Here is a 10915-nt window from a genome sequence, read left to right as displayed (position 1 = left end):
AACAGTGAAGTACTGTTTTACCTGAGAGCTGTCAGTTAGCAACCTATGGAACCATGGCCCATGTGCCACCGTGAGAGGATGTAAGTGGATCACACCTGTCAAAGTCTGAATGCCCTGCCACTGCAAAACTGCCACAGGAGCTTGTAGGGCAAGTGAGGAAGGATTCTTTTCATCTGGTGTCATGTGCAATATAATGTCTGAGAAAGGGGTTCCATTCTGTGATAGCAGCACAGCTTCTGTAGGAGACAGCACAGAGCTGCTCCTGCAGGTGCTTGTCAGGATCACTTTATTTAGTTTCTCATAGATCAGGGTAGTCCAAAACTCCACCAGTCTTACACCCAGAAATTTTACCATCCATCATTTCCTGAGAAGCAGCCAGTGGCTGTGCTTTGGCATCATTTTGTGTTGAGGAACTGAATGATCAAGACTGGTGCAAATGATCCAAGTTACAGTTTGTCTTCATGCAGACATCTCTGGAGCAGCATGACCTTAGCCTTACCCTAAAATGGCTTTTATGATGCAAGGAGGGAAAAAAATCCCTCCTGTTATTTTCATTTATAGGATCACTGGGTTTTTCCATCTTTATAGAGGGTTTTTTATGAGTTGCCTGAAGATATTTTTTCATTGATCAATGGAGAAAGCACATTACAGTGATGAAGCTTTGGAGAGCAATCACCAAAGGGCAAAGAACTGGTACAGAAGATCCTGAAAAGTATGAACTCAAGTTCTGAGCACACCAGAGGAGCAATATTCTGTTTGTACATGGTGTGCTTTGCTCAAAGGGGTTACATTTGGTCTGTAGCAAAAGCCAGAGAGAGAAGACTCTAGATGAAAGTCAGAATTTCATTAGTGGGAGGTTTGGCCTGGTGAGAAGGGGGAGTAGACCTGGAATCAAAGTTGTGCTGCTTCAAGAGCAGTGAACACTGGAAAGTTAGAGAAATGGGGTGTTAATAGAGGTTATCTGGGTTCTGGGGTGCAGTGAAGCATCTGGAACCTGCAGGACACAACTCCAGGGTTTACTGAGCCTGAAGCTTCCATCTGGACCATGAGGTTTAAGAGCTGCTGATGGACCCATCCTTCAGGAATTAACCTAAGCACTTTTTAAAGCCATCTGCATCTTAGCCAAATCCTCTGCAATCTCTGGGTAGTTGGCTCCATCGTGAATCTGTTTGTTTAAAAAAGGAAACAAATCTTTCTTCATCCTTGTGTTTTAAATTTGCTTCCTGACTTGAGTGAGAACTCATCCTGCTCTCCCCTCCTGCTGTTCCCTGTTCTGCAGCTGTGTTTTGGCTCATTCTGTAATTGTAACAATCCCATCACAAAGGGTTAAAAACACAGAATCAACTTGTAACTTTATTTTACAATAGTGGTGCCCTCCAGGCCACTGGTGCTCCTTACATTTGCCCAGGCCATGACTGAAGTGACCTCCTGAAAGTTTTCATCCACGTTAAAATGAAAATATGCACAGTCTGCCAACTGGGGCAAAGTGCAAGCTCAGAAAAGGTGTCATGCAGATAAACTTTGCTCAGTTACTCTCCCCTGTGCTTGTGTAATCCTCCTAGGTCATATTTTATAGCATCTTTTACTGTTACCTTGCATTTTAAAATTTTTTTTTGACCTCTTGTTGGCTTGGTTTGAATTGGATGACATTCACCTTCAAGATTAATTTAGCTTCAGAATAAACTATTTAGTTTCCAAGCTTTAGAACAGAAGCTGTTCCTCAGCACATGGCCATCACTTCATCACAACTGATCTGTGATTCCTGTAGCAGTGCTAAGACCAAGTAATTATTCCACTCTGCAGGCTAAAACCAACCCAAATACAAATGGAACTTCCAAAGTCTTTTATTGTAGCCCTGACACAGCCAAGCTGCCCTCCAGAGGGGTGGACTGAGAATCCTGAACCCTGGAGAATGTGTTTATTTCACAAGATCCTTCATGTATTTCCAGCCTTCCACTGTGTATTCACAGGCCCTGGTGGGAGCTACAGACAAGGCAGACATGACTGAGTGCACTCCTGCAAGGAAAGCAGAGAACAATTACCCCCAGATCACCAGCATTCAAGCCAAATTTCCCAATTTTCAGCACCACCATTGCAGCCCTGAGCATTTCTGACACATAAATTCCAACTTCAGGGTCTGTACATGAGTTAAGACAATCACAAAACTGAGCTCAGTTCTTTGTTTAAGCCCTGTTTTATTTCTGGCCTTGCCACAGACTCCATGGTGATGCTGGACATGTCACAGTTATCTGTGCACTGTGTTTCCCCACAATTACATGAAGACTCTTTGCTGCACCATAAAAACTATCTTTTACTGATATTTATAACATGCTTTGGCCTTCAAACAAAAATGTCTAAAATTCTAATAACAATGGGAATGCTCATCCCTTCTGAAAAGCCAAAGATTGAGTTCAGGCTCAGTTAGTGAGCAGTTATTTTACCTTTATTCCAGTAATTAGAGATGGAAAAGTCAAATTTTGGAGTGGGTGGGAGCTAGAAAGAAAGAGAGAGACAAAATATCAGCACTCAAGGGGTTTCACCTGGAATTCACATCACCCTGGCAAAGCCTCTTGACCTCAGAGCTCAAAAATACTTAGATGCCTACTCCCAATAAGCCTCAAAAGGGACCAGAGATGAGGCTTTAAGTCTGGGCTTTGCTCTTTCCTGCAATACCAAGCAGGTGCAAAAGGCAGAACATATTATTTATATGTTATTTACATTATATATTATTTAGGTGCTCCTGAAAAAAACAAATCCACAGTTGTCTCTGTTAATTTATAGTTGTCTATAATTGGAAAAATGCTTTTCAAACTTTAAGCAAAGATTTTAAAAACTAAGAACTACTCATAGAGGAGAGGCCTCTTCAATTTAAATTCAACTTGATGAACTGTTAGCAATGTAAGAAATGGGGAGAGTAATATTTTGATTGTTTTAATTAAGAACATGTAGGATCCTTCAGAAGAAGCTTAGAATTACCACTACATAGTGAAATACCTCCCAGAGCATGTTTGCAATCCCCTCCTTGACCCTGCACAGGCTGGTTACCCCTCTCCTTTGAAACAACATCTGTGAGCAATCTCTGCCCCAAATTTAGAATTTTATTCACCTTCCATTTCAATCCTCTTCAAAGTACTTGCCACATGAAATCCAGTGTCAGCAGTAAAACTGCCAGCCTCACTGGAATCAGAGCATCACCCCCATATTTTCTCTCCCTGATTCAGAGGTGTCTCTGTTGCAGGGATCACCTGAGCAGCCCTTACCTCCCAGCCCAGGTAATTTGTCCACTCTTGGATAGCTGGAGGCAGCGTTTCCTGAGCTTTTTTGAGTGCTGCAGCACCTTCTGTGCCACTGCCCAGCAGCCCCTGGTCATATGCCACATACACAGCAGCTCCAGCCAGGCCTCCTTTGATCAGAAACCTGAAAGAATTGAAAGCACAACAGTTCAGTTTGTGTTCTGACCATCAGTGCATTTCTCTCAGTGGTTGTGAATGCCAAAGAAAAGGTATTGAAATAGAAATCTCATGTCTTACTGCAGGCAAAAATCAGCAGAAAAATACCTTGCCTTCCTAGGACAACTATTCCCTGTCAGCCCCTTGAAACTACACCTAATTCACATTCTATCAGTGATGGTTTTCAATATAAAAATGAGAAAGTGTCAAGTTCCTTAAGAGCATTCCCACTTTTTAAAGCCTGAGAATCACTTGCATATTCCTCTGCTAAAAGCAATTAAAGATTCTGCAGTGGGCAAGCCATCCATGTTAATGGTGTGGTTCTTCCTGATAAATCTGATATTTATCTAATAAATCTGATATTTATCTAATAAATCTGACAGACACCGATATCTTGTTGAGCTCATTTCCAGTGAACACCTGGCCATGGTGTTTGCCTTGCCAAGGCTTTTACAGTTTCCCTGCATGATGTGCAGTCACCAGTTTTACAGCTGTGATGGCAACCTACAAAAGGAAAAGATAGGAAAGGAATATTTGGCCTGTATTGGCATTTCCAATATAAATAAGAGATTTGAGGTGACTGACTTTCCCAGATTGACAGGGCAGAGAGATGTTTTCCTTTAAAAAAAAAACACAAAAGCTCTTGTACAAGGGGACAACCCAAAGCTTGGCAGACAGTGGTACTGCAGTAGTAGGACACACGACAGATAGCAGAGAGCTGACAAGAATGAACCAATTTTTAAGTCGTGTATTCACACGCATTTCGGGGAAAAGGGATTACTCTGCTGTACCGCAGTTCTCCCCAAGGATCCCCTTGTGCACGGGTGCAGGTTGAGCTCCGAGCGCCGCGCTGATCCCGGGGTTGTTACGTGTCCGTGCTCGCCCCCAGCCAGCGGCGGGGCCGTGCCCGGCGTGTGCAGGCAGGCTCGGGGAGCTGCGGGCCGCGGGGACAGGCGAGGCCAAGGGCGCGGAGCGAGGCGAGCACAGTGAGGGACAGGGCCTGGGGACGGGCCGGGGAGCGCTGAGGAGCGAGGAGCGGCGTGAGGTGCGGGCCGGGCGGGGAGTACAGGAGGAAAACGCGTGAGGGGTGCGGGAGGGAGGGGAGGGAGCCGGGCCGGGCCGGGCCGGGCAGGGCGGGCAGGGCCCGCGGGACTCACTTGACAGCGGGCAGCAGGCGGGCGGCCATGGCGGCGGCGGGGCCGGGGTGTCACGTGCCTGCACGGCCCCGCCCTCAACGCCGCCGCGAGGGGCGTGAGGGGCTGGGCAGGGCTGGGGGCGTGAGGGGGAGGATAGGGCTGAGGGCGTGAGGGGGAGGATAGGGCTGGGGGCGTGAGGGGCCGGATAGGGCTGGGGGCGTGAGGGGGAGGATAGGGCTGAGGGCGTGAGGGGCCGGGCTGGGCTGAGGGCATGAGGGGCCGGACAGGGCTTGAGGGGCCGGGCTGGGCTGAGGGGGTGAGGGGGAGGATAGGGCTGAGGGCGTGAGGGGGAGGATAGGGCTGAGGGCGTGAGGGGCCGGGCTGGGCTGAGGGCATGAGGGGCCGGACAGGGCTTGAGGGGCCGGGCAGGGCTGAGGGGGTGAGGGGGAGGATAGGGCTGAGGGGGTGAGGGGGAGGATAGGGCTGGGGGCGTGAGGGGCTGGGCAGGGCGTGAGGGGCCGGACAGAGCTGAGGGCATTGGGGGCCGGATAGGGCTTGAGGGACCGGACAGGGCTGAGGGCATGAGGGACCAGGCAGGGCGTGAGGGGCCGGGCAGGGCTGAGGGCATGAGGGATCGGGCAGGGCTTGAGGGGCCGGCAGGGCTGAGGATGTGAGGGAGCCGGGCAGGACCGGGCAGGGCTGAAGCCGTGAGGGGGCAGGGTTGAAGCCGTGAGGGGGCCGGGCTGAGGCTGTGATGGGGCCGTGCAGGGTTGTGGCTGTGAGGGGGTGGTCGCGGCTCCTCCGCCTTTGTGGCGCTGCCCAGCCGCCCGTTTTGTCGCGCTGTGTCGCAGCGAGGTGGCAGAGCAGCTCACCCAGAGCAGCTCGCCCAGAGCAGTTCATTCCGCTGCTCTTCGTACCCAGACAAGGCTCCGTCCCCTGGGCTCTGCCGCCGCCTCCCTCCCGAGATCCGGCTGCTTTGGGGTCACTGCTGCCAGCTGGCATCAGTCTTTAATGAATTAAGGGTTCTCTAAGATTAGACACGAGGGTTTATTTTTTTCTCCTGTAAGCTCGCGGTGTGTGGAGGCTGGCTGTGAGTGCGGAGGGCTGTGGGAATTGCCGGTGAAAGATTTCTTTATTCTTCACCAAGGTGGCTGTGGCTCCCAGGGGAGAGACCCCTCAGGTGGGCTCTGGGTTCTACAAAAGCCTTTCCGTGCCTCTCGCAGGTTGGCTCCAGGAATCAGCGGAAGGAGAACACAGTATTATTTTGGCTGAAGTGCTCAGCTTCAAGACTTCACTTTGTTCCTCACAGCTTGGAGGGATATGAAGCCAATTGGAAAAGTGCTTTGTGCTACAGGGGTTGTAGCTGGGATCATAACTTTCTTCTGGAAAGACGACTTTAACCCAGGTAGGCTCGCCAGGGGGATGATTTCAAGCTGAAATATAAGTCATACAAGAGAAGAGTTTGAATTTCCAAACTTTGAGTGATAGTCTCATTCCTACCTGTAGTCTTTAACTAGAGTTGGTGGCCCCAAAGCAATGTTTCATTCCCAGAAACAGAGAAACTTGAAACAAAGAGGAAGACAAACTGGTCTAAGAGCAGTGATCCTGCTGTCTCTGTGGGAGAAAAAAGGCACTTTGCTACTGCCTTGTTCTTTTTATGTTTTGGTCGTAAATTCCTTGGTGTCAAGAACCATCTCTATGGGTGTGCAGTGCCTGGCACAAGAGGGCTGATGTGTCTCCAGACTGAGGGCAGGGTTAATTATATGCAGAAGGCACAGAGCCTGGTTTTGGTTTATGTTGTACAGCTTCTTAGAAGGTGAAAAACAACTTGGTTCTTGAAAGATTTTGGTCTAGCAGCCCAGGCAAAGGCTCTGTGACCCAGCTAGCTGGCATCATCATGTCATTGCATCATCAGTCCTGCCTCTTCTAGTTTTGGAGAAGAACCAAGAATTTTTGAGCACTTAGGTGCATTCTTTCTTCTTTAAAGCTCTGCCAGTAGTTAAGGGCAGCTCCTCTGCTGCTTTCTTCACTTATTCTGTATCTTTTATCCTCTTTCCCATAAAAAAGAGAGCCTGTCTGGTGCCCGTGTTCTCGTGACTGGAGCCAGTGCTGGGATTGGAGAGCAGATAGCATATCACTATGCCAGATTTGGTGCTGAAATGGTGCTGACTGCCAGAAGGGAAGCTGTGCTGCAGAAGGTAAGGACCTCATCCTTGTGTGGTTGAAGACACGAGATTCAGGCTTTTACCAACAAAAATTAGTTGTCAGCATGATAAACTTTCCTTTGGAACTGTTAAGCATAAACCCAGAAGAGAAGCTGGCCAGTACAAGAAGATGAAAATACAGTGCCTGAGCTTTTAACTGCCTGAACATTTATTTATATGAGGGGTTGGTGTGAAGCTGTATCAGGGAAAGTTCAGGTTGGACATTAGGAAAATGTTTTCCACTGAGAGGCTGATCAGTCACTGGAGTGAGTTCCCCAGGGAGAAGTGGCCATGGCACCAAGCCTGTCTGAGTTCAAGGAACATCTGGGCCACGTCCTTAATGGTGTGGTTTGGTTTGAGGGAGTCCTGTGAGGAGCAGGGATTTGGATTTAATGATCCTTATGGGTCCTCTTCAGTTTGAGATACTCCATGAACTACAATTCCTGTGCAATATTGTGCAGCTTTTCAGAGTCCAAATTGTTCTATTTGTAGCTGTTTTGTTAAAAGACTTTTTGTAGGTTAAATGCTTTTTGACCAACTCAAAGAGATAAAACTTTTTCATCTGTACTTTATGAAATGGGACAATATTTAGAAAGAGTAACTCTTTAGCTGTGAGGATGTGTGACATCCAAGGAAAGTTCTTCACTGTGAAATGGTGCAAAAGGTGAGCTGGGGACAGTGAACATAATAATAGTTCCTAATGATTGGAAGGCATTATTTCAGCAAATAGCTAAAACTGTATATCACTGCACATTCACACACCCAACATAGCATAGGAATTATGAAAGATGAATTCTTTTCCAGTTAGTCTGGAAAAAAAGGAAGAAGCTAATGTAAAGCATAATCCTTGTTCCAGAAGATTTCTCCTGAAGAAGATTGCTTTTTTCACAGTGAATCTTGATCCTGTTCCAAAGTAGATCCTGTAAGCAGACAGTTAAATAGAGGTAACTCTTTGCAGGATGCAGATTCAAAAAATGAGCTCCCCATGGCCCAAGCAGCAGTGTATTTTAAATTAAAGTATGTCTCTGTCCAGAACTGACTCTCACTGACTGTAGTATTTGCTTTATGGTGCCCTTTCCCCCTGCTGTTTTTCTAAATAGTTTAATCCTTGGGTTGTGTTCTTTTTCAAGGTGATGGAGAAATGCCTGACACTCGGAGCAAAGAAGGTGTTTTATATCCCTGCAGATATGTCTTCCCCTTCAGAGCCTGAGAAGGTGGTTCAGTTTGCTGTCCAAAAGCTGGGTAAGAATCCTCTTTGGCTTTCAGGTGTGTGCACAGTTCTCACTCTAGTAGGAGCTTCCTGCTTCAATTCCCTGAACTGAGAAAGGTACTAAGGTGTTACCAGAATTAAGTTCTGAGCCTGATCATGCTGAAACATCATTCCAGGGAGTTATTGTCAAAGTCAAACAGTTTTCCTTTCAGTTCTATTCCTGAGGAGCAGTCAAAGCTGCTCCCACAGGGGCGTATTTAATGTCTTCATAGTAAAGCACTTCCCAGCCTCCTGAGGGAGTGGTTGAACCCTCCTGGCATTTCTGAGCTCCCTGGCTGATGGGCAGGGATGTCCTTGAGTAATTGCTTTTTCTGCTGTCCAAGGGGGCCTGGATTACCTGGTGTTGAACCACATCGGCACAAATCGCTTCCAGGAGTGGACGGGGGATGTGGAGTACACCCGCTGGCTCATGCAGGTGAGGCTCCAGCTCACCTGCAGCTGGGACAGCTTTGGGAACCTCCAAGGCAAATCCTAGTCTGGCAATGGTTGAGAACAATCCTTTCACTTCATTCCTGTTCGAGTCAAGCACTTTGGAGGCTTTGTTGCTAGAGAGATGTTTTTCTCAGATGTTGTACATTTGTGAAGAGAAATGTTTGGGAAGAACTTCAGACTTCTTCCTTCTGTCCTTCTATCCTCCCTTTAGCCCAGGAGTCAGGGATTGATGGGCAGTTCCAGGCAGTTGTGTTTATTCAGGGAGGTCTGTAAGTGAGCAGCCAGCACTGCCTAATGCTCTATGGCAGGTGCACAACTGCAGAACACAAAGTTGTTTGAAACGGTGTCTGCCATTTGAGTCTCTGTTCACAGATTTAGTTTTCCTGTAGAATCACCCTGGTGCCAGGTTTTGGGGCCATGGAATGAAGAGCTGTTTTCTTGATTCAGTCTTCATTCAGGTGGGTCATACTAGTTTCTATTTCATTTTTGAAGGAGGTTTTTCACTGGAGAGTGGGAACTTAGGAACATAGGTAAGAAATCCTTATAACTGAAGAGAGCAGTCAGGCTCTGAGGAGATGCTGAATTTTGTGCCTCATTGTAGTCTGAGCTCAGTTAAGAGAAACTTAAAAGGGGAACAAGCTGAGACTCTGGTGTCTTTGGCAGGGATTGCAGAGTAAAGAATAGCATAGAGAAATACCAGGGACAATGAATTGTATCTTGTCAGGAAATCTGTATGTTAAAGCCCAGGAATAATCTTTGTTCTGAATCTTCTTCCCTGCTTTTTCTGGAATCTGAAAGACACGGATGCAATGTTTGTCCCCATCTTTAGAGATGATTTTTCTCACTTGATATTTGAAAAGGCCATTCCAAACCATGCTCCTTTTCATTTCTGACCACTCTATTGACTCTCTTGGCTCATGCTTTCGTACCCTACGTGTCCACATTTATCATTCCAGGTGAATTTTTTGAGTTATGTGGCTCTTGCAACAGCAGCTCTTCCCACCCTGGAGAAGAACAGAGGTGCCCTGGTGGTTGTTTCTTCCCTCACAGGTTGGTGGCTGTACCTGGAGTAAGTGCTGGTTCCCAGTATTGTTCATATTTCTCTGTTGTTCAACTCCTAAACACATTTTCAGATAGTGCTTTTCATAGTATATAATAATATTATAATAAATATATAATGATATATGTATTCTAATATATAAGGGAGGCTCACCTGAACAGAACATGAGTTGATACAGTATGACAAAGCCTGCATCTTTTCCCAGATTCCCTCTCCATGGATCCTCCTTAGCCCAGTTTTCTGGTGTTTTCCATTCTCTCCTTTCCCTCTCCAGGGAGGATGCCCACTCCCTTCACTACTTCTTACTCTGCCACCAAGTTTGCACTGGATGGATTCTTCAGCTCGCTGCGCCATGAGCTCATCATGCAGAAGAGAGATGTGTCTGTCACACTGTGCATCCTGGGCCTCATTGATACTGATTCAGCACTGGAGTACACCAGGTAAGTTTATTTGTCTGCAGGAATGCATCTTTTCTTGAAAGCATGCAAAAAAATGCACAGCAACTCTGTTTCGGAGGGTGTGTGTGTCTGTTTTGGGGGGAGTGCAGCTGCCTGGGCAGAGCACAGGGGCTGTTCTTTATGGAGCAGGAGCAGAGCCTGTGGGGTCAGTGTGCCCAGCACAAACCCCAGCAGGGACTGCCTGCCTTTGAGTGCCCCTCTGCTCGTTCCCTTGCAGGGGCAAAGTGCACATCAGTGCCTCCCCTGCTCCCGAGGCCGCGCTCGCCATCGTCCGGGGCGGAGCCGCTCGGGCACACGAGATTTTCTACCCGCGGTGGCTGCAGCAGCTCTGCCGCCTCTGGGCTCTGTTCCCCAGCAGCGGGAACCACGTGCTCCGGACTTTCTATAACTACAGCAGTCCCTAAGGTGCCCGGTCTCATCCTGGATCCCTTCTGATCACACTCCTGCCATCCCACTGAGCATCCCTCTCAACCACGGGTGTCTGGCAGGAGCAGGGCAGCAGTGGTGCCAAAGTCCCCTTTTCCTAACGTGACTCGTGGTCTCTCATCCTGCTTCAGCCGTGGTTCTGCTGCTCCTGCCCCTCAGTCAGAGATCCTTCCCACTGTTCACTCTGCCTCCCATCTCCCCTCCTCCTCCAGCCTCACCTGTCTGCCTTGGCTGCACCCAGCCTGTTCTCAGCCCCTGTCTGTCTGCACAGGAGCTCCTGGAATGTTTGTACATTCCTGGGACATCCTCCTCCACTACTTCACTCCACTTTTGGATTCCATGCATCCCCTAAGTAGAATTTTAATCTCTATTTTAAATAAACAAGTTTTTAATGTGTTGGTATTTTGTGTTGATGCTTCCTCTGTAAAGAAATATTGGTGCCCTGGATTCTGTGGGCCAGGACCTGTTTGCTGACCCCAT

At 47.9% G+C, this 10915-nt stretch overlaps 2 protein-coding genes across 4 annotated transcripts; one reads left to right on the top strand and one right to left on the bottom strand.

Moving 5' to 3' along the window:
* Positions 1–1828: 1828 nt before the first annotated feature.
* Positions 1829–4635, bottom strand: MICOS13 (mitochondrial contact site and cristae organizing system subunit 13). The gene is made up of 4 exons (XM_033081938.1): positions 4607–4635; positions 3261–3459; positions 2442–2493; positions 1829–2016 (listed from the first exon to the last, which is right to left on the bottom strand). Exons 1-4 carry the CDS (start codon positions 4633–4635, stop codon positions 1919–1921), a joined length of 378 nt encoding a protein of 125 aa, XP_032937829.1. The 3' UTR covers positions 1829–1918.
* Positions 4427–10837, top strand: HSD11B1L (hydroxysteroid 11-beta dehydrogenase 1 like). 3 transcript variants are annotated; one of them, XM_033081955.2, is made up of 8 exons: positions 4427–4494; positions 5809–5990; positions 6653–6783; positions 7920–8031; positions 8383–8474; positions 9448–9541; positions 9826–9991; positions 10227–10837. In XM_033081955.2, exons 2-8 carry the CDS (start codon positions 5906–5908, stop codon positions 10411–10413), a joined length of 867 nt encoding a protein of 288 aa, XP_032937846.1. In that variant the 5' UTR covers positions 4427–4494; positions 5809–5905; the 3' UTR covers positions 10414–10837. The 3 variants fall into 3 exon arrangements, with proteins under 3 accessions (XP_032937846.1, XP_032937845.1, XP_032937844.1); XM_033081954.2 differs by lacking the exon at positions 4427–4494 and adding an exon at positions 5115–5704; XM_033081953.2 differs by lacking the exon at positions 4427–4494 and adding an exon at positions 5115–5732.
* Positions 10838–10915: the final 78 nt, after the last annotated feature.

This window comes from Catharus ustulatus, chromosome 29 (genome assembly GCF_009819885.2).
Source record: "Catharus ustulatus isolate bCatUst1 chromosome 29, bCatUst1.pri.v2, whole genome shotgun sequence".
Lineage (NCBI taxonomy): Eukaryota > Metazoa > Chordata > Aves > Passeriformes > Turdidae > Catharus > Catharus ustulatus.
Note: the sequence above shows the minus strand (reverse complement) of the source record. Positions and strands in the feature narration are given on the sequence as shown.

What these genes read in the sequence shown, in the direction of transcription:
- HSD11B1L (XM_033081955.2), top strand. Translation starts at nt 5,906, where the DNA reads ATGAAGCCAATTGGAAAAGTGCTTTGTGCTACAGGGGTTGTAGCTGGG. An exon ending in GGGAAGCTGTGCTGCAGAAG is followed by an intron (nt 6,784 to 7,919) that starts GTAAGGACCTCA and finishes TTCTTTTTCAAG; the next exon opens with GTGATGGAGAAATGCCTGAC. An exon ending in GGTTGTTTCTTCCCTCACAG is followed by an intron (nt 9,542 to 9,825) that starts GTTGGTGGCTGT and finishes TTCCCTCTCCAG; the next exon opens with GGAGGATGCCCACTCCCTTC.
- MICOS13 (XM_033081938.1), bottom strand. Translation starts at nt 4,635, where the DNA reads ATGGCCGCCCGCCTGCTGCCCGCTGTCAA. An exon ending in CGCCTGCTGCCCGCTGTCAA is followed by an intron (nt 3,460 to 4,606) that starts GTGAGTCCCGCG and finishes AATGCACTGATG; the next exon opens with GTCAGAACACAAACTGAACT. An exon ending in CTCTAATTACTGGAATAAAG is followed by an intron (nt 2,017 to 2,441) that starts GTAAAATAACTG and finishes CTTTCCTTGCAG; the next exon opens with GAGTGCACTCAGTCATGTCT.